The 22,292-nt window shown below is 44.5% G+C and overlaps 1 protein-coding gene across 2 annotated transcripts in view; it reads left to right on the top strand.

Moving 5' to 3' along the window:
• The window catches only part of Manba (mannosidase beta), an 82,749-nt gene that overhangs the window by 15,503 nt on the left and 44,954 nt on the right, over positions 1–22,292 (top strand). For both annotated transcript variants that reach the window (XR_009594669.1, XM_021653624.2), the window contains exons 2-7: positions 1,585–1,679; positions 3,491–3,596; positions 4,353–4,523; positions 8,970–9,093; positions 14,056–14,231; positions 15,384–15,494. Coding sequence is in view for 1 of the 2 variants with exons in the window: in XM_021653624.2 (XP_021509299.1) it covers positions 1,585–1,679; positions 3,491–3,596; positions 4,353–4,523; positions 8,970–9,093; positions 14,056–14,231; positions 15,384–15,494 (783 nt within the window). In the remaining variant the exon portion in view is untranslated. The remainder of the gene's footprint in view (positions 1–1,584; positions 1,680–3,490; positions 3,597–4,352; positions 4,524–8,969; positions 9,094–14,055; positions 14,232–15,383; positions 15,495–22,292) is intronic.

Here is a 22,292-nt window from a genome sequence, read left to right as displayed (position 1 = left end):
TAGCTATGAGTCCACTAGTCCCGGTGGAGTAGATTTAATAGAGAAAATAGCGCTACAACTGCCGATCGGCTTAGATGATAAAGTTCTACGAACTGTTTCTCCTTGTGTTGTAGTCGGGTGGTGAGACTGTTCCCCTGGTTTGTCAGTAGTCCATGCAGAGGCCTGGAAAGCTTGACTTACTGTCCTTTAAAAAATTGGTTAGATTTAAATGTTTTTATTTTATGTGAATGACTGTACGAATGACTGTTTTGCCCATATGCATGTCTGTGGACTACACGTGTGCCTGGTGCTCCGGGCAGCCAGAACAAGAGACTTGGAAATAGAGTTACAGATGATTGTGAGCCACCATTTCAGGGCCGGGAATCAAATCCTGGCCCCCTGAAAAAGCAAAAATCATTTATCTTTTGGTCTTTTGAGAAGGGGTTTTTCTGTGTAGCCCTGGTTGTTCTGCACTCGCTTGTGTAGACTAGCCTGGCCTCGAACGCACAGCAAACCGCCTGCCTGTCTCTGCCTCCCTGAGTGCTGGGATCACAGGCATGTGCCATCCCGCCTGGCTGCAGCAAGTGCTCTTAACTGCTGGGCTATCTCTCCAGCCCCTCCATTCGGCTCTTAAGGGGTCTCTGGGGGAATCAAACTGAGATCTTCGCGCCTTTGCAACAAGTGCTTTGCTTCCTGATCCAGCTGCACAAGCCGCAGGAAGTCTTCGGCAGCACACGGCCCTTGGCCGGCTGTTACACGGAATCAAGCCCAAGAGCTGCAGTTTGCTAACGCGGCTAAAGCAGAAAAGCTGCATTTTCTGAGTCTGGTGGTGAACGTGCTACCCGCATGCTCTCCTCAGGCCCTTTCAGCGCTCACGTAGAAAGCATAGTGAAAAGTTGCAAATGCTTAATTGCTGAGTTTTGGGAAGCAGAGCCCCCTGGAGGCCATGTGGGGTAGTGGCAGCAACAAGCAAAGAACCATGGGAGAAAAAGGGCTTTGTGTCCCCATTGCTTCCAGTTTTCTCTTGCCGCCAATACTTCAGAGGTTCTGTGTTTTGTTTAAGGGAGGCAGGCAGGGCCATTGAGACAGTTCAGTGGGTGAAGGTGCTTGCTGCCAAGCCTGTCGGCTGAATTCAATTCTTCAAACCCACGTGGTGGAAATAGAGAACTGACTCTCCCACGGTGTCCTCTGACTTCCACATGTGTGGTGCATGCCTGAACACACACACACACACACACACACACATAATAAAAAACAATCAATCAGTACAAATGGAGCCGGTATCTCTCTCATATTCTCTGACAATGAACATAAATTATTTGTATCCCAGAGCTCTTTCATTTCAGATATATCGTTGGAAAAATTCTCCCACATTTTTGTCATTTTACAGCGCTGGGCATCGCACTGAGGGCCCTGTACATCCCACCGCTGGGCTGTACCTGAAGCCTCTGGCCCACAGCCCACTTTCTTAGTGTTATTGATCTGACTTTCCGAGGAGGCCCCGAGTTCATGAACTTTTAGGTGACCAATAGCTAGTGTGTGCTTCCTGTTTCACTCATTCATTATATTTGGCTGTCTACCATAATGTTTATCTTGTACCAACAGGACCCTTACTACAGATTTAATGACGTTAACTACAGGTGGATTTCCTTAGATAACTGGACCTACAGCACGGAGTATAAAATCCCCTTTAACCTCAGGTGTGTATATATGTGTACATACTATGCACACATGTACTGCATATGACAAGATTTTCTTTTATGTTTCTCTGCTTAGGTTTTGTATCAGGGTTAAGCTAGATTCAACCTTTGTGTCATTGAAGTGACTGTGCAATTTATGTTTTTATTCCCCCCCCCCCGCATGTGAGGACGTTGCCACTGATCATCAGGCATGACGCTGTGTCCTAGGGAATAATCACTGCAGTGGTCACTGAAGTCACCTCAGTCCTGTCAGTTCTTTTATGTAAATCTCCTCCTTTCTGCCTCCCCAGTATCTAAGAGAATGTGCTGACTGGTAGTATTTTTGTGAACTTTTCCATGTATGTGTGTGGAGGGTAAAGAGCCTGTCTAGAGTGCATAAGGCCCTGGGTTCAGTTCTTCGTGCTGAAAAAGAAGCCAGAATATGATGATCAATATCATGGAGCTACTGTGTTCCATGCTTTTATTTTCAGATAACGCTTAAAATTTTCTCACAAGAATCCTGTCCCCAGTTATATAGTGAATTGCAGGTCCCTCTGAGCTCCCTGAAACTCAAAACAAAACAAAACAAAAAAGAAGCAAAAGTCACACACACACACACACACACACACACACACACACAAACCCAGACAAAGTCCCGTTTCACTTTGAAACCACAGCTGAGAAAATGCCTCCATAAGACTGGCCAGTAAACAAGCCTGTAGGGCATTTTTTAAATTAATAATTACTTCGGGAGGACTCAGCTCCCTATGGGTGGTACCTCCAGGGTGGTCCTGAAATGTCTGAGAAAATGGACTGAACAAGCCATGGGGAGAAAGTCAGTAAGCAGCGCTCCTCCAAGGCATCTGCTTCAGTTCCTGCCTCCAGGTTCCGGCCTCCAGTGCTTGCCTTGCTTGGCTTCCCTCAGTGATGGCTTGTGACCTGAGTTGGAAACTGAACTCAACCCTTTCTGCTATCCCCCACCGCCCACCACGTTACTTTTGGTCATGGTATCTTTCCCTCAGCAATAGAAACCCTAATTAAGACAACCACGGCCCATTACTCATTAGTTGTCACATCCCATTCCTATCCACTGTTTTTGTCCCAGTCTAGACAGCCAGTAACTAACTCACTTTCCCTCCCTGTAGACTTAATCAGCACTTTAGAAACATCGGTCCTTTGTCAAGGACTTTCTTTACTTACCGTCGTCACGGTTCATTGGTGTTGTAGCATTCATTCATCATCACCTAATTTCTCCTTTTTGCTGAAAAATACTCATTTCTTTGAGTTCTTACTTTCTTCTTGAAGTCCTCATTACATGATAAGCCTTGTCCAATCGATCAAGGTGTTCATCTTTGATTCCTATGTGTTTTAGCTCAAATGCCATCCAGATTACAGACCCTTCAAATTCCCAGGTTGTTCCTTGTAAGTCTGAGCACATGATTTTCCCTCATTGATGTCGTAGGTGGTGGTTAATGTGTTGTCCTCAATTGTGTCAGGACATCCAATAGCTTTGACACGTGTTTTCCGTATTATCTAAAAACTCTGAAATAACTGAGAGAATCAACTCATTATAACTGGAGATTATAATTTGTGCTCTTGATTTTATGGCAATGGTTTGACTGACGCCTTGTGGGAACAAATGAGTTGGATCACTCAGAGAAATTACAGCAATATCAAACCCACACTCTTGAACTTTGATGGACACGGCCAGTTAAGAATGTATATTTTCCTGTAAAATCTTTACATTATTAGTTCTTAACTGATCATAAAGAGACCTACATAAGTTAATGTTTCATATATCATGCTTTAAAAAGTCTTTCGTTGTCTCCCAGTGAATGGCAGAAAGTGAAGTTGATTTTTGACGGAGTTGATACAGTTGCAGAAGTTGTGTTCAATAATGTCACTGTCGGGAAGACTGGCAACATGTTCACTGCCTATGTAAGTACATGATGACTGCAGGTTAAAAAGAGGGAGTGTGCCTTTGTGTTCCTGGTGTGAATAGGGCAGCCTAGTTGCGGAACTCACCGTGGATCAAGTTCCAAGGCCTTTGAAATCCTGAGTAAATGACTGTGCTTCTCGGGTGCCCTATTTGAAGAATGTTAGGGACAAAGCAAAGCCCTCGGTGGTTCTGCAGACCTTGAGGAAGTAAATTATAGCTTCAGCTTTGCTGTTCATTTCTCAGTCATCTGGTGATCCAAAGACTCATGGGAAGTGACAAGTGACAGACAATTTTAAAAGGAAATATGTTCTGAAATTGTAGTCTTATTTTCCTTCTGTTTCAAGGGTGTGCTTTGGAAAACAAAAATAACTTATGACTTAGAAATATGCACTATGCATTCCAGAGAATCAGGTTGTTATAAAGTGTCTAGGAATCCTTATCAGTTCAAGGCCACGTGCACAAGCCTGAGCAGACATTCCAGGGCTAAAGATACTTTCTGTTCTGTGTATTTCTCTGGGACCAGAATTCTGTCAGTAAAAACAGGAGACGCCTAGAAACCTGTGCTTAGACAGGAGATTGGAGTTATAATTTAAGGTGGACCACTAAATTCTATTTCAGAGGGATGCTTTTGGTTAATGAGGCTAGCTCTGGATTTGGTTATCCTGTGCATCTTCCATGTAGTCTAGCTTCATCTAAAATGTTCTACACAAGACTAGTTCTTCCGTATGGATTTGTATGTTCTTCCTCTACTTCAGAGCTTTGACATCACCAGTGTGGTCAAAGATGTGAACTCCCTAAAGCTGCAGTTCCAGTCAGCAGTGCAGTATGCTGAGCTTCAGAGCAAAAATCACACCAGCTACCCTGTACCCCCAAAGTGCCCCCTGAAGGAGCAGAATGGTGAATGCCATGTCAACTTTATTCGGAAGGTAATGCTCTTTCAAAGGCATGGGCTGCAGCATGAAGATCTGAAAACAAGAGTTTTCTGAATTTTTGTGGTGGTTTTCTTCATTCTTCTTGGTTTTCTTCCTGAAGCATGTTTCAGAATTTAGGTTAACATACACACACACACACACACACTGGCTAACAGAACTTGATGTTACATCCTATATAACTTGATGTTATATCCTTAGAACTTACTATGTTCCTAAAAGAGGCAATTCTTCTGCCTTAGCCTCCCAAGTCTTGGGATTACTGGCATGAACCCCTATGGCTGGCTAATAATAGAACTTTATAAATTATTATGTTATTATTTCAGGCAGGGACTCATCTAGCCCTGGCAGGTTTCAGATTTGCTATGGAGCCAAGGATGACCTCCAATTTCCAGCCCATCCCCTACCCCTCCTCCAAGTGCTGAGTTTAAGGTGTGTACAATCATGCCTGGTTTTATGAGGTTCTGAGAATGAAACCCAAGGCTCTGTGCATGTTAGGCAGAGCCCTGAGATCGCTCTAACAACTAAGTTATCTTCCCATTTCTGTAAGGTTTTTTAAACACTTATATTTGTCAAACTTGTTGGCAGATATGAAATCTTAGTGATTCTTGTGACTAGCAACCTACCAGAAAGAAATACATTTTCAGCTGGTGGTGGTGGTGCATACCTTTAATTCCAGCACTTGAGAGGCAGAGGTAGGTAGATCTACATGAATTGGGGGCTGGCCTGGTCTACAAAGTGAGTTCCAGGACAGGCAAGACTATACAGAGAAACCCTGTCCCAAAAAGCAAACAAACAACAACAAAAGCCAAAAAAACAAATAAGCAAAATATATATGTACATTTTTTTTCTGAGATGTTCTCATGTTTTATTGCTAGCATTTACAAAACAGAACAGAAAGGTTTATTCTGTTCTACAGAACTTGAATTTATACTAATGTGTAATTACTGTATTATACTTAACTATAACATTTAGGGTTTTGTTGTTCTTGTTGTTTTTGAGACAGTGTCTCACTATATAGTCCTGGCTAGCCTAGAACTTATCATACAGACTAGGCTGGCTTTGAATTGACAGAGATCATCCTGCCTTGACTTCTAGAGTTCTGGAAGGTATTTTGTTTTTAAGAAGAAAATGTTACTCTTCTTCATATTTGACCCTTCTACTTTTCTCAGGTCAACATAAATCCTCTGTTGTCTCATCTTCCTTCTCTGCTGTTGCCTCCAACTTTTCAACTGCCCTCTTACCATTGTGTCAGTCACTTTTCACCACTGTGATACCACATTGAGATAAGTGGGGGTGGGGGGTGGGGGAGGTGGGGAATCATTCTTCTTCTTTTCAGTTTCAAGGCTTTTCAGTTTCAAAGCTTTTCAGTCTGTGCTTTCTGGCTCTGAACCTGTGTGAGTGGAGCATCTTGGTAGGAGGGAGTGTAGCACAAAGCTGCTTACCTCGTGACCCTGGGAAGAAGGAAACTGAAGGAGTGACTGAGATGGGGTGTACCCTCAAGGGCCTGCCATCAGTGATCTGTTTGCTCCAACTAGGCCCCGCATCCTAGTTGCTGCCATTTTCCAAGACAGCCTTTATTCTTTGAATCTGGGCCCAGTCACTTCTCACATAGCTTGTGGCCCTGGTCACCTAACTGGCATTCCCACAATGTCATTTGCCTTCTTTTAATTAAATTATCCATAGAGCAGCTGACATGGTTTCTTCAGACAAAAATGGCCACAGTATTCCGTATGTAAAATAGAAACAAGGACTTGTGAATTCATACTTACTAAGCTAATGAGACTAGCTGTATTTTTAAAAGTTGTTTATCTTTTTACCTTTCAACATCTTTGCTCCAGCAGTAAGCTAAAGTCCAAAGCTCTCAGCTCAGTCTTTGCCCCACCTCTTCTTTCAGGACAGTCGTCTTTCTTCACCTTGAATTAGAAAAAGGGAAGTAGAAGGACTCAAAGGAAATGTGTTTGCAAATGTCAGCAGGAGCAGGACGCAGTCAGGAGAGGTGGGGCAAAGACTTTCTGCTCTGTCCTCCGTTGCTCTCGTCCCCCACTGCTTTCCTTGTGTCCCCTGCCTGTTCCTGGCTGGTTCCCCATTGCCCTCTCATAGTCTCTTTCCCTTCTTTTTTCTCATCACTTGGATTCCAATATCCTTTCTTTTTCCCCCTCCCTCGAGACGGTTATCTTAACAGAATCATTTCCTACTATTTGAATCTGAACCTTTGTAACTTCATAGTTGGAATTTTTTAGTGTCAGGTTTCTCAGACAGGTAGGAGGCAGATAAGATTATCTCTCTCAGGCAGGGAGCCTCTGGGGCAGTCTGAAGTCTGAAATGACTCTTTCATGCCTGGCATTTTCTTTTCTTCTTCCTTTCCATTCCTTTCTTTCCTTCCTTCCTTCCTTCCTTCCTTCCTTCCTTCCTTCCTTCCTTCCTTCCTTTCTTTCTTTCTTTCTTTCTTTCTTTCTTTCTCTTCTTTCAGGACAGGGTTTCTCTGGGTAGCCTTGGGGCTTTCCTAAAGCTCATTATGTAGACCAGGCTGGCCTCCAACTCTGCCTCTGCCTCCCAAGTACTGGGATTAAAGTTTAACAGTGGGTTCCACCACCACTGCCTGGTTTGTGCTTGGTCCTCCTAACTGAGGTCTTTCGAGTTCACACTTAATGAAGTAGGGAAAATAGATAGGCTAGTTTTTTTTTTCTTTCTCATGTTAATAATACCTTTTCTTTCAATGAAGCTGTTCATTCTTCATGTAGTCATGTTTAGTATAAGAGTGGTTAGGTTGAGCAGTGTTTTGGAGAGCTTCAGAGAGAGTAAGCATTTGCTGGGTGTGGTGGCTGCTGCTTGTAGTCATAACACTTTCAGGCCCATCTAGGAGAAGCACAGGACTTGGGTTAGCCTGGGCTTCATAGCGACACTTGGAAAGCAAAAAGCAAATGAAATAAAAAGTGAAATAAAAAGCGTTGCTCCGATATAATAGGCTTTTGAAGAAGGAATATGAAATAATTCATAACTAGATTTTATGTTCTTCTTGATAAATTTAACCGTGGCATGTAAGTTAATATTTTGGGAATTATAATGATCTGTATAGTAGATCACAATAATGTATAACAAACTAAACCTGCCTTTCCCAGCCTGAGCTACACTTGTTTTGTTAGTAGGAACCTCAGCACAGCTTGTCTGGGCACCTGTAGCTGCGGGTCTTTTAATCAAGCCATCACGTCAGGCCTGACTGGGGCTGACAACAGCTCACCATGGCTGTTGAAAAGCTTCGGATCTACTTACTCCTCAGGTCTCTCGTGCAAGCCACCCATGGTGCTGCAGCTGGCTTCTCTTTTGGCCAAGAGAGAACATGGAAAAGGGCCCAAAGCAGAAGGGCCAGTCTTGTATAATCTAATTTTGGAAATGACATCACCTCTGCCATATTCTATTCACAGGAAGTGGTTCTCTCTATGTGGCAGATGAGCAAGGGAGGTGAGCACAGGGGGCAGGGACACCAGAAGGGAGACTTTGAGCTGCGTGTGCCGAGACACGCATTCATGCACATAGGGACACACGCACACGTAACCACGCATGCACGACGTACGCATGCACACTCATGCACACCCAACACACAAACAGTTAGTTAGGGGAATTGTGTTCCCCAAACTCACAAGTTGAAGTTGTAACACACCCTCTACTCAAGTGTCTCGGAATGTAACTGTATGTGGTGATTAGGTTAACCGGTGGTTCCGGTAAGGGAATTTGCGCCTCAGTAGGGGGTCAGGGAGGGGTGGGGGAGGGGGAAGCACAGGAATGGTGGTGCACTAGGAAAGACAAATGAGGAAGGTGGCCATCTACAAACACTTTTCAGTTGGTGAAGCCTGCCCCCTCCAGGCCCCTGTTTTGCTATGGCAGCGTTAGCAAACTGGTATGCACACGTGTATATAATATTTTAAAGACAGCATGTTTCCTTTTTTTTCCTTTTTTATTTAGCATGTGTCATGGCGTTTTCGCATATGTGTATCTTATCCTTTGCTCTTATATGTGTATCTTGTCCTTTGTTCATAATGTTTGATTTCTTAAGTAACCAGAACGTGTTATAATAATGGTCAGGCTGCCACACAACATACCTGGTATAAGGAAGTTTATTTTTGGGGGCGGGGAGGAGAAGGGGAGAGGAGTTAGGAGTCGGATGATTGCACATATAGACAAGCAGGCGACAGACAGACGGGGACAGAGCCATGAGGGCCGAGAAGGACAGAGAGAGAGAAAATGTGGGGCTAGAGGGAGAACAGACCAACAGAGAGAAAGAGAGAGAGACTGAGGTAAAAACCGAGAAAGAGCCTGAGAGAGCTGGGGAGGCAGGTGAGGTCCTTTCTTCAGGCGCAGGCTGGTTGCTAGGACCCTAGAGGCAGGCTAGTGGGATATCCTGCTCACTAACAGACCTCTCTTTTTCTTCCTTTGAAATTACAGTCACAGTGCTCCTTCAGTTGGGACTGGGCCCCTGCCTTTCCCTCACAAGGAATCTGGAAAGATGTTAGAATTGAAGCCTATAACATCAGTCATCTGAATTACCTCACCTTTTTGACGCTCTATGGTAAGTCAGGAATTGTGATTTCTTGAAATTGGACTCGCTTTTTGTAGACTAGGCTGGCCTTGAACCTACAGTGATCCACTTGTCTTTGCCTCCCTGAGTGTTGGGATCACAAGTGTTATTTTTTTTTCCCTAGTGTTGTCTTTATGACGTGGTTTATTTGTTTCTAAATGTATTTTATGTGATCATGTGGTGTATGATATGTGTGTGCAGCAGAGGCCAGAGGAGACCTCTGAGGCTCCTGCTCTATCACTCTCCACCCTATTTCCCTGAGATATGGTCTCTCAGTAAAGCTTGAGCCCAGCCCCTCAGCACTGGAGTTACAGATGTGTGCGTGGGCACACCCAGACTCTTCCGTAGGTGCTAGGACCTGAATCAGGTCCCTGCGTTTACACAGCAAGTGCTCTGACCCACTAAGCCATCTCTCCAGCCTGCTTTTGGACCATCTGAGCTGAGCTGGGCTGTTGGTGGTTAAGAGGCAGGCCCACCGACTCAGGCCCTCTGGTCTTGCTGCTCTTGCCCTGTTCTTTTGCTAGTAGGTGCTTGCCTCAGCCTCTGTGGCCTGCGCATGAGCAGAGAGAGGAACAGGCTTGCCCCTCAGCTAGATCTTGCCTGCCCGGTGCGCAGCTGCTCTTTCTGGGAAATACAATGTGAAAACAAAAGCAAAACTTTGTCAGTCCTGCTGACTGTTCTTATCGGCAGGCGGTCATTGATGTTATCTGTCTCTTCCTTTGGCTCCTCCTTTTTGTTCTTTTTTGAATTGCCTTTTCCTTAAAACGCCAGTGTCCTCCCTTAAAATGGTTTAGTTGACATTAGGCTTCGTGTCTAAGCCCCTCTTCTCGCTCTCTGGCTGCTCACTCGGGGACGGCACGTTCTCACAGGCATGTCCTGATTTTCAGCGGATTCTGCCCTTGCTGTTTTCCTTTCAGTTCAGTTTTGAGGATTTTTTTTTTTTTAAATAAATAGGTGAGGAGCTCCGCAGGGCGGTAGAGCAGGGTGCAGGGCTCTGTCAGTCAGCCACGAGCCTGCCTGTCTGGCCAGTGTAGCCGGCAGCTTCCTGAAAAAGAGCTGCTCGCTTGAATCTGTCCCGTCATTCTACTGTGAGTCTGGGAAAACGCATCGTGTCTGAGTTTGCGCATCCCTGCACCGGAGCAGTGCTGGAATTTGTGCATTCCGTGATTCAGGGACTGTAGAGCGCCTTCTTTAAAGGTCAGGACCGCTTTCCCCTCCAGACTCTCATTTTCTGAAAATGGTTCAGGAGGGCAGAGCCCTAGAAGGTGCCAGGGAGGAACGCAACAGAAGCAAGAATCAGACAAGGCAGCTGCCTGTGAGCAGCCTTTGCACAAGCAGTGATCCCTGCTTGCAGAGTGACCCATGCCTACCTCAATGACTAGCCTCCGTGCCAGTCCTTACGCTCTGAGTGCTGTCTGGCCTCTCTCTCCCCCACGGGGGCACAGTCACGGAGGTCACAAGACAGCCTTGGGTGTCTGGCCTAGCTTTCCATTCTGTCTCAGACAGTCTCTTGTTTGTTGTTCATGTCTGGCAGGGTATCTAGCCATGGGCTGCTGAGGATTTTTCTCACCTCCACCCCCAGTCTCCAGGCAGGTTACAGACATGGGCTATAGGCGCCCGACCGGCTTTCCAAGGATTCAGGGAACTCCAGCTCAGGTGGTCACGCTTGCGTGGGAAGTGCTTCGCCGCTAAGTCATCGCGACAGCCCCATCCGACACCCGCTCACCATGTGCACCCGTTTGCCATTGAACTCACAGGGATCTGCCTGCCCCTGCCTCTCGAGTGCTGGCATTAAAGCCCTGTACCACCAAGCTTCTCTATCTCTCTTTAAGATTGAAAAAAAAAAAGATGTGTCTTTGTGTGAGTCTCCATGTACCTCATGTATGTGCAAGTGGGCATCTGGAAAGCCGGTCTCCTCGAACTGGAATTGTAGGAATCATGGGAACTTTGAGCCAACCTGATGTGAGTGCTGGGACCGAAACCCGGTCCTTTAGAACAGCAGTCGGTATTTTAGCCACGGAGCCCATATGGCATCCTTCACCGTGACTCATGTGTTTAGTTTTTCCAGGACGGAGTTACTGACAGAGTTTGCTGTCAGCGTTAGAGAAGAACTTTAGCTGTAGTGCAGAGACCTGTGCCGAGGTTCGGGCAGTAGTTTTTCAGGGAGAGTCTTCCTCTTGTTTTTCCACGATGCTTGCCTGACTGTTACCTTTCCCTTCTCAGGTAGCTTGGGTGTTTGAGGAATGGAGGGGCTAAGCATAGCACCATGTCACCACAGGGGAGGGTCGGACACATTTTCCACGGAGTTCAGGGTTTCTCCTTCCAAGACGCTTTTATTTTCAGGCTAGCACTTTCAAAAATGACTTTTGTTTCATTTTTCATGCCTGAATCTTTAGCCTGCATATATGTGTGTGGACCACATGCGTTCCTGGTGCCTGAGGAGTTCAGAAGAGGCTGCTGGGTGCCCTGGAACTGGAGATCACCAAGTTCCTTCTGCCTCTAACATCCCCTGGGTCTTTCCTTTCATTTGTAAATCAGACATCTCTTTCCCAACCTGTGCAAGTTGTAGAAGAACTAACTCAGTTTCTCCTGAGGCCTCACACAATATGGCAGATGGAGACACTGATTGCTGAGACTTTATTATAGTAGGCACAAGCTAAAGCAAGGCTTAGGATGCTTCTTTAAGAATTTGTTTTGTGTTAGGAGCCTGTATATGAACGCAGGTGCCCAAAGGGGCCAGGGGAAGGCATAAAATACCCTGGAGCTACTTGTGAACTACCCAACATGGGTGTTGGGAGTGTAAGTCTAGTTTTCTGGAAGAGCAGCAGACACTCTTAAGCACTGAGCCGTCTCATCAACCCCGCAGGATGTGGTTTGGAAACACATCCTCCAGGAACATGTTACCAGACTTAACAAGCTCAACCAACTCTCTCTCTTCCCTTCCTCCCACCTCCTTTTTCGTTAGGTTTTATAGGTTTTTTTGAGACAGGGTATCATGTAGCTCATACTGCCCTTTTACTTCCTGTATAGCAGAAGATGGCCGAGAACTCCAGGAATTCCTGCCCCTACTCCCCAAGCGCTGAGATTGCAGGGGCGAACCTAGTTCTTTGTGTCTTTTTTTTATACTGCTTATTACTAGTCAGCTGAGTAAACCTTTTTCTTAAAAAAAAAAAAAAAAACTGGGCTGGAGAGATGCCTCAGCGGTTAAGAGCACTGTCTGCTCTTCCAGAAGTCATGAGTTCAACTCCTGGCAATCACATGGTGGCTCACAACCATCTATAGTGAGATCTGGTGCCCTCTTCTGGTGTGCAGGCGTACATGCAGGCAGAACACTGTATACACAATAAACAAGTAAATCTTTTAAAATTACATTTTATTTATTTTTTTAAATGTCTGTGTGCACATGCATGTGCTTGCATACATGTGGGGGTCATAAGAACCGGTTATGGGAATTCTGTCCTTCTACCATGTGGGGTCAGACCTCAGATCACCAGGCTGAGTGGCAGTTGCCTTTACCTGCTGAGCCAACCCTTTTATCCCTCTTTTCTTTTTTTGACAGCCACATCCTGATAAAGAAGTGGACTTTATTATAATGTAAAACCTGGAATTCTTTGGAGAACTTCTTTTTTTCTTTTTGAGGCACGTTTCTCTGTGTAGCCTTGGCTGTCCTGGAGCTCGCTCTGTAGACCAGACTGGCTTCAAACGCACAGAGATCTGCTTCTGCCTCCCCAGTGTTGGGATTAACATGCACCACTATCCCTGGCCAATGGAGAATTTCTTTTCCTTCTGTGCTGCAGAAACTCAGGACTTCACACAAAGACTCCCTGCCTTAGTCACATCTTAGCTGTTCTTTGGAGGATTTTTTTTTTCAGTCAAGTGTGTTGCACATGTACCAGAAAAGCCTTACTGACTCTTTGACCCTTAGAATGGATTCCCATCCAGGTCAGACACATGGTCCTTCCTTGTGCCCTTTCCCTTCTTTCCTTCTCCCCTTCCTTCGCAGAACTGGCATGAGTGCCTGAGCCCCGGGAAAAACCCTGAAATGAGTCATTGTTTAGAACCATAATCTTTGCCCTCCTCTGGATCAGCTTCCTGGCTGAGGTGAGGTCATAAGACCAAAAGAAACTGCAATCCCTTCCATATGGGCACAGGACATCAGTGAGGAGAGAGGCATCAGGCCAAGGAGTGACGCAAGGAGAGGCTAAGCCAGGCTTTCCTGTCCACCTGTTCCTTCAAGCGTTAATTTCTCGTCTGGGCCTAGCGTGTCAGAATGAAGAGAGAACACCAGGCTTAGCTGGGTTGGGAGGGAGTGCTATATAGGATTCTGGGGTCCCTGCTGCCCTTTTCTTCCGTTCTTGCCTCTCAATATTACTCACCTCCCCCCCCCCCCGCCTTTTTTTTTGGTTTTTTTGAGACAGGGTTTCTCTGTGTAACCTTGGTTGTCCCGGAGCTCACTCCGCAGACCAGGCTAGCCCCGAACTCACTCAGGGGTTCGCCTGCCTCTGCCTCCGAAGTGGCGGGCGCCACCACCGCCTGGCTCCTAGCACTACTTTCAGAAGTATCTTGCATATGAGAGAGAGAGAGAGAGCTGAGGATTGTAGGTTTATGATGTAGCTCGCGACTCATAGATTTCCCAAAGAGGTGCCCTAGGAAGTACAAAGACGGAGGACAGCGTTATACACTGTTCTAATAATATCATACACTGGTTATTTACGATTTTGTGAACTCCAGTTGCTTAATTTTCCTTGTGCTACCACGAGTCTGTACAAAACACACCATTCTGTTTGTTTAGAACAAAGGATTTAACTCTGCAAAATAAAAAGAACATCCCCCCCACCCCCCATCCCCGCGCTTCTCTCCGTAGCAGGGGGCAGTGGCAGCCATGTTGAGCGCTCACTGCTCAGCCCCTGCTCGCGGAGCAGGGATGATGATGTTGTTTCCTTCCCGCTGCAGATAACACTTCTGGGGTGTGGAATATCGAAATAGAGGCTTCTTTTGACGTCGTCAGCTCAAAGCCGGTTGGCGGTCAGGTGACCGTAGCCATCCCTACACTGAAAACACAGCAGACGTTCAAGATTGAACTCCATCCTGGGCAAATGCCTTTTAAACTCTTTGTAAAAATTAGCAAGGTGGGTGATGTCGCTTCCCTGGAAGTGTTGGATGAATGGGCTTGCTGTTCAAGGGGAGAAATGGCTGAGTGGGGAGTGGCTGTCTACTTTCTCCTTATATACTCTTTTCCTTCCTTCCTTCCTTCCTTTCTTCCTTCCTTGTTTTTTTTTTTTTTCTTTCTTTTTTTTTTTTTTTTTCTCTTGGTTCTTTTGAGACAGGGTTTCTCAGTATAATAGTCCTGGCTGTTCTGGAATCACCTGTATCACCACACATGACACTTTTGTTTTTAACTTCTCATATATTTTGTGTATTAAATAATGGATGATTTTATCACTGGTAAGATTAATATAATGGAAAACACGTGATTCATTTGCCAATTTTTCTTCTAAGAAGTTAGTTATATTTTTATAACTTTTTTTTTCTGTGTCACCTACATTTCAGGTTTTGATGTGGGTCTTTTCATTTGCTGTGAATATTGGTATTTCTTCCTTCTGTAAAACTCTAAACCTGGGCTCAAGGTTTTCTCACAGTTAGATGGGATAGGTTTTAGCTTTCATTGTTTCTATTAATCTGGTTGGTGACTGCGAACTGAAGAAGACAGAGAAGAGTAACAGCAACTTGGAAGAAAGCAAGACTCCACAAGAGGTGCAGTCCTGGGCTTAGAAGAAGATAGAGTAAGCACAGTGCGGAGGGAGAGAGCAGTGAACAGCTGCCTTTGCATACCGTAGAGCTCTGCTATGGTGATCTGTGTTGATTTCTTAACAAATATTCTCAGTGGAGGGGCTGGGAACAGAGCTCAGTCAGCAGTCATGCTTTTCCTAGTATGCATGACGTCCTGAGTTCAAGCCTCAGCACCACATAAATTGTAACCCTACGTTCTGGAGGTGGGGGCAGGAAGATCAGAAACTCATGGTCATCTTCTGCCACCTATAGAGTTTGAAGCCAACCCGAGCTACAGGAGACTCTGTAAACAAAGATAAGCAAAGAAATAAGTACATAAAAATTTAAAGCGGTGATCCTGTGCCTAGGCTTTCGGATAGTGTAGGCATGGCGGTTTGTGCTACTTCGGGACACAGTTTGTACGTCGCTACTGAGAAATTCATATAGCGCTCTGGAGCGTACTGTTCTCTAAAACTATGTCGCATTACTTAGAATGACTTATTTCTTAAAAGGAGGTTGCTGTGGAGACCTGGTGGCCTCGTGGACACGGAAACCAGACTGGGTACAATATGACAATTCTCTTTGTGCTGGACGGAGGCTTAAATATTGAAAAATCAGCCAAGGTAAGTAAATAAACTATTTTGTGAAAAGGAGGCTATTCCTTCATAAAATAGCAACACTGAGATTTGAAAGAAAAGAAGAAAGTATTAAAATTTACAATTATGCCACCCAGAGTGATAGCATTCAAAGTTTCTGGGTGTGTCGCTGTGGGTTTATGCTTTTAAATGGATCAGACTCCTATTACGGCCATAGCCTCCTGTGTTTCACAGTCTTTCCTTTGTTTCTTTCTTTCTTATTGCTGGGGTGTGAGCCAGAGACTTAGACCACATCTCTCTCTGTACGCCACAGCCTCGTCCTTCTCCTGTGTGCTCCTACATTATATCTAAGTAACATATATGCATAATTTTAAATCTGTTGGGAGGTTCATATGATCAGAAGGAACCCTGCCCAACCCTTTTTCTTCTAACTTCTAACACACAGAGCAACGACAACAATAATCATTTCTACTTCTTTAGCCATTTGTCTTCATTTTCCAAATTTGCACGCTCCCACCGATGCTTTCAAACTTTCCCCTCCTGGCCACTTTGGGATCTAGCACTTAGAAATGCAAAGAATTCCACTTTAAGGGTGAACTCAAGCACCATTTCCTCATGTTAAGATGGGGCACTCGGAATGACGTAGCTTGGGTCTAGCCTATCCCAGCCACGGTGATAATAATCCTTTCCTAGAGTTTTCCTTCCCCTGACATGGACCTTTGTTGTCTATGGTTGATGGAGTTGCCCTGTGGTGCCAGCCCTCACAATAGGCATTGCCTCCCCTTCGGCCCCAATGGCATCCTGAGTGTAGTTCTTTTGCACTTTTCTTTTGTTTAATTGTGCTTCGTATTTCTGAGAGAGTATGAATGTATGTCTGTGCACACATGCATAACATGTTTGAGGACAATTCTTGGACTTTTTTTTCCCTCATCCCCTTAGCAAGGGATATGTGTTCTCCCACGTACTGGTTTATTGTGTGTTGTCTTCATAAAAATATGAAAAATAATGAGCCATTCAAGCTTACCACAGAGGGAAAAAAAGAACCTCTATTTGTGGTACAGCATTTCTTTTCATTTAGACTGGTATTGGTTGTACCATTGTTCATCTGCAAGAAGATGCCAACCTCTGAGCGTTGAAGGGAGTAGTGATGCATTGTCCTCCTGCGTGGGTGTGGTGTGTGCTCTCTCTGTGTGGCCTCTGTGGAGTTCATGATTGTCGATGCTTATTCATTCAGCTACCTCCTGGGGTCCTGTTGTGTTCTGGCTCCTATGCTCACAAAAAAGCCATGATAATGCACCGCATCCGTTTCTTTCTGAGATCTTAATAAGGCTAATCACTTGGTTGGGAGGTGACTTTATTAAACAAGCACTTGTGGTAACGGTTGATGAGCACGCTAGAGAAACAGTGTGGAGGCAAGCCAGGCATGGTAGCATGTGACTGTAACCCTAGCACTTGGGAGGCTGAGGCAAAGGGGTCACGGTTTGAGGCCATCTAGTAACACCCCCATCCCTGAAAACAAAACAAAACATGAAACCAAAACAAATAAGGAGTTGAACTGGATTAGTAATATGGATGTATAAATCAGCAGAATATAGATAATTGTAGCTGTGGCACGAGGTGACATAAAGAGGACATATCCCTGAAGAATTAGAATAAATGAGGATGTGGCAAGAGAAAAGTCTGTAGAGAAATCTACGAAGGAATGGCCGGACATGAGAGTCACCCAGTTTGAGTAGAGGAGTGGGGAGCCAGAGGGAGAGTGTTCAAGGCACAGACAGCACCCACAAGCATCAGCCGATGCAAAGGTGCTCATGAAAGAATGTCACTGAGAAGGGTCTTGGGGGGTTAGCAGTGAGGAGGCCACTGGTTGCCTTGACCAGAATGGAGACCAAACTGCAGTCCGGATAGTAGCTATAGTAGCTACTGACGCTACCATATCGGACTTGGCCACAGTGTAATGAATGGTGCCCAGCTGTGGGTCAGGGGTTTGTCCACACAAAGGCATCTGAGCAAATGGACGTACTGATGTGCTAGGAACCAGTTTGCAAGATGGTTGGTGAATACAGTGTGCTAGTTACTTCCACATCTCTGTGAGACGGAAAGGTTTACTTTAGCTTGTATGTGGTGGTCAGAGGTCAGTGTTGTGGGGTTGGTTCTTTTCTTCTGCTGTGGGGGTCCTGGGAAGCTGTATTTGGTCAGCAGGTGTGTGCCGTAGATGCCTTGATCTGCTAAGCTAGCTTACTGACCCGATGAGTAGTTTTGAATGCTAATCATAGTTTGCTTTTTGGGGATAGAAAGTCACCTAGTTGCCACTTCTCTCTAGCATACCTTACTTCACAGCACTCTCTGTGGAAGGTAACTAATTTTGCTGAAGGTTATTTATATTGTCCCTGGTGTCAAGATTATTCAATTAAATTATTTTCGGAAGGTGATAAGACAATGTAAGCAATTAGAACTTGTTTCTCATATTCCCAAGCTGGATGCAAAAGATTGCCAATAGCTGTTGTAATTAGAAAAGCAATCAGGACTTCTTCAGTTTTATAATTTAAAATACAATTCACTCCTTTCTTTGATTTTTAAATCCCCCCTTTTCATCTTTGCAGTTTCCTAGGGCAGAAAGAAAACATGACACCCATCGAATTTTTGCTTTTTCTTTTTAAGTGCTACTCAGAGCTCTCTGAAGATCTCGCTAGCTCCCAGGCAATGTGAAATTCAGGATAATCAAGGTGTGTTTCCAGACAGAGTTCCCTGAGGCTGCGCAGTGTCTTCTTATGTGTTAACTTCCCCAGTGTTGTCAGAGCACATTCTGATGAACTTGGGTGTTCTCTCATAGCTGCAGACACTGCCCTTCCAGACCAAGGTGCATCTAGAGCCAAGTTTCTTTCCCTACAAACTTGTGGAAACCACTCCTTGCCTCTTCCCTGTCACTGCCAGAAATGCTCCCTTTCCTTGCTTTGTAGGCCACACTCTAGTTTCTGTCTCCTTCACCATGTAGCCCTTTCCGTCTCTCTTCCCCAACTCTGACTCTCTCTTTCTTTCTAACTTTGTGTGTTTTTGAGACAGGGCCTCCCTATATACCCCAGGCTAGTCAGAAACTTGCATCATTCTCCTGCTCTCTGTCTCCCAAATGCTGGGGTCACAGACCTGAGTCACCACACCTATCTTCTTATCCACTGGGTTAGGGCTTGGTGTAACCTCATTTAAGCTCTGTTTTCAAATAAGGTCACATTTTGTGGTTTGGCAGTAGACCTGAATGTTGGGGACACGATGTTTAAGCCAGTTCACTTTCCTTCATCTTCTTTGTTGAAAAACTAGTTAAAATTTTACTAAATGGCTACTGTCAGTGGCTTCCTCAGGGAGCCACGAGAACAGTTCACCCACGCGCATGGAGTAAGTGGGTGTCGCTTGTGCTGCTTTGCCTTGTTGTCAATTTTTCGTTATTACTATGTTTTGGGAGTTCTAGAAAATGCCTGTGATAAAATACTGTTTCTCTCACATCTGTTGTTGGGCTCAGTTTTTCTTGAATTCTGATAATATGTGTGGAGAATTAGATCTGGCACATTCTTATTATTGATCCTTTAATAAATATTACATTATACATGCATATGACCCTCAACCATAAAATTATTATCATTGCTACCTTATAACTGATTACACCTATATATTGCTACTGCTATGAATTGTAATGTAAGCATCTGTGTTTTCTGGTAGTCTTAGGTGATCTCTACAAAAGGGTCATTCAACTACCAAAAGGTCATGACCCACAGGTTGAGAAACTCTTCCTTAGAGGCCCTTGGGTATGTTGAGACTTCCTTTCACTCTTACTGGAGGGTGTGCTACAGGATTTGGGGCATGGGAAGAGACACTTTTTAACAGGAAAAACACTGAAAGGTATTGTGGTTTATAGTTAATACTATTTGTAACATTAATAGATAGTAAAAAATAAATAATTCCTTTGTCCTTCATTAGTGATCTTAAATCTATTTTGACACATAAACTACTCTGTACTTTCAAAATATATATATGAATATGAGACCATATCGTTTTAAAAAATTTTTTTAAAACTAGATTTATTACTTTATTTGTGAGTGTTTGAACTGCATTTATGTATGTGCTGGAGAGGGTCAGAAGAAGACATCGTATCCCCTGGCCCTGGAGTATGGATGGTTGTGAGCCACCATGTGGGTGCTAGGAATCAAACCTGGGCCCTCTAGAAGAGCAAGGAGTGCTCTTAGCCACTGAGCCGCCTCTCCAGCCCCATATAGCCCTTCTTAAAGGGGTTAAGATGAGTTTGCTTTGAATTCAATTTGTGTCTCCAGTTGTTGTATTCTTATATTCTTGTACTGAATGTAGTCAGGGATAAATGAAGGGACGGGGGAGATGGCTCAGGAGGTAAAGTGCTTGCCAGGCAGGCATGAAAACCTGACTCTGGTCACAAGCACCAACATGTGATGCGTGTGCAGTGATGCATGCTTGTAATCCCGATGATGGAGAAACTGAGACAAGATATCTTCAAACAACTGCATCCACGTTTCTTAATCCTCTGCCATTGTCCAAGATGAAAATGCTAGGGTGGCTGACAATCACTGTGGAGATCGTGCAGACTCAAAGACGTCAACCCTCAACTGACCTCTGCCACCTGAAGCTCCCCCTGTGACCACATGGAGTGTATTGCCTTGGAAGCATTTGTTAGATGTCTCACTTTCAGAACTCTGGAAATGCTTCACTCTTTTTTCTTTCTTTCTTTTTTTTTTTAAAGATTTATTTATTTATTATGTATACAGTGTTCTGCCATTATGTCTGCCTGCACACCAGACAAGAGGGTACCAGATCGATCTCATTATAGATGGTTGGGAGCCACCATGCTTGCTGGGAACTCAACTCAGGACCCCTGGAAGAGTAGCCAGTGCTCTCAACTTCTGAGCCATCTCTCCAGCCCTGCTTTGTTCTTTTCAACTCTGCCTCATCAATGGAATAAGTCCTATAAAGTCTAGAGGTCCCACCATAAGGAAACGTTTCCTGTGGGCCCGGGGCAGAAGATGGACACAGCTGGGAACATAATCTGAACGTTGACATGGAAGCACCCTGTGATTAAAAAAAGAAAGAAAAAGAAAAAGCAGACATGGCAATTCAGACCAGATTTTGCACTGGTTTGCTTAAATTATTCTCTTTGGAATCATCGTTTTCTTGGGTGGTTTCAGGTGAGGGCCGTCCGATACAGTATATTTGGTAATAGGTGCTGTCTTGAACAATATACAGTGAAACATCAAGGCTTAAGCCGCTTCTTTGAAAATAAGTGCACAGGAAATTTGGTGAAGACAACTTCCTCTGTAACAACATGAAGGAAGGAAATAGATGTTCATAAGAGAAGAGTTGGTGTTGGGAAGAGTGTGCTCAAAGATAACGATCGATGCAGCCTTGTACTGTGAGGTCCAGATAGGATTATCGATGCCCTGGTCGTTTCACCAGGAACTAGACATCTGTTCTGAATCAGTGAACCAGAAAATTTTCTGTTTGCTCCCACTCAGTTCTTCTCTGATTTTGTGGAAGAAATACTTGAGAAGCAGTTATTTGTTTATTTTAATTTCAGAGGCACTAGCAAGGAGTGGGAATGGATCAAAAAGAAACAAAAGCCTGGACTCTGTGCCCAACCAGCCTTTGTGTTTAATACGTTTTTCAAACTGTTTGCTTGTCTTTGACTTCGCTTGAGAGACCATCTCTAAGACTAACAAAAGGAGGGTTTCTACTGGCTGTGACAGGTAGATTGGCAAACCGCGATATAGTCCTTATCTACACCCAACGATCAATACTGTGGTTCGAATCTCAGCATCCCCTCAGGCTCATGTTTCACACACTTTTTCTCCAGATGCTAATGCTCTTTTGGGAGACTATGGGGCCTCTGAGGGAAAGGGCTATCCATCACTGGAGATGAGCTTATACAGACTCATGCCATTTCCAGTTCTCTCTCTTCTTTGTGCTCGCAGTAAGAGATAGGAGCTCTCAGCTCTCTGCTCCAGGTTTTGGAGGTCAAGGAGACATTTTCTTGTGTGGTGTATCCACTGGCAAGTTGTTCATGCTCCTGTAACTAGCCCTTCATTTATATCCCTGTACGTAACCCTAAGTAAGCACGTCAGTTCATCCCAAACAAAATGAAATGGTGTAACTATTCAAATAAAGGCCAGTAAGAGACCATTCCTATTATCTGCCTGTCATTAGGCCATGATTTATGCCATTTTATTCCTTCAACCTAATCTAGCTTTGTCACATAGGAAAGGGAGGTGTCGAAATGGTTGCTTGGCATCAGATACATAAGATACATGCCTCGATAAACAGTGATCAGACAACTGTGCTATAGTGCAAATGCCAACCTGGTGACTTCTGTTTGTGCTGTTAGCAAGGGTGCATTGAAGAGAAGGCCACCTGTCATTTCCACGGGCCTGAGCTATTTGAAGAGACCAGGCAAGTTTTCTTTTTTTCCCCACTTACGAGATCCTTTTCAGTGCAAACAACATGGTCTGTATCTCTAAAGTTCATAGTGATAGGTCTGAAATGAGTTTGGAAAGCACAAGGTTTCCCAAAGTTTAGAAATAAACAGTTTTGTTGCTCAGAAGAAAATTACGGACAGTTCTGTAAGTATCTGATTACACACCAGCTGAGAAGTGCCTCTGAGCTTGTGAATCACTGTCTGATCAGCAAGGAAAAGGAATCTGAGGAGTGCGGTGTTTACGTATCAGCCATCAGCTCTTCTGGCCTTTGGTCACAGTATCCAGAGCTCCATTTGCAAGAATGCTTTCTGCATATTTGGATCTAGCTCTTCTATTTTAA

The sequence above is a fragment of the Meriones unguiculatus genome, chromosome 10 (genome assembly GCF_030254825.1).
Source record: "Meriones unguiculatus strain TT.TT164.6M chromosome 10, Bangor_MerUng_6.1, whole genome shotgun sequence".
NCBI classification, from domain to species: domain Eukaryota; kingdom Metazoa; phylum Chordata; class Mammalia; order Rodentia; family Muridae; genus Meriones; species Meriones unguiculatus.
This window is presented reverse-complemented; position numbering and strand designations above follow the sequence as displayed.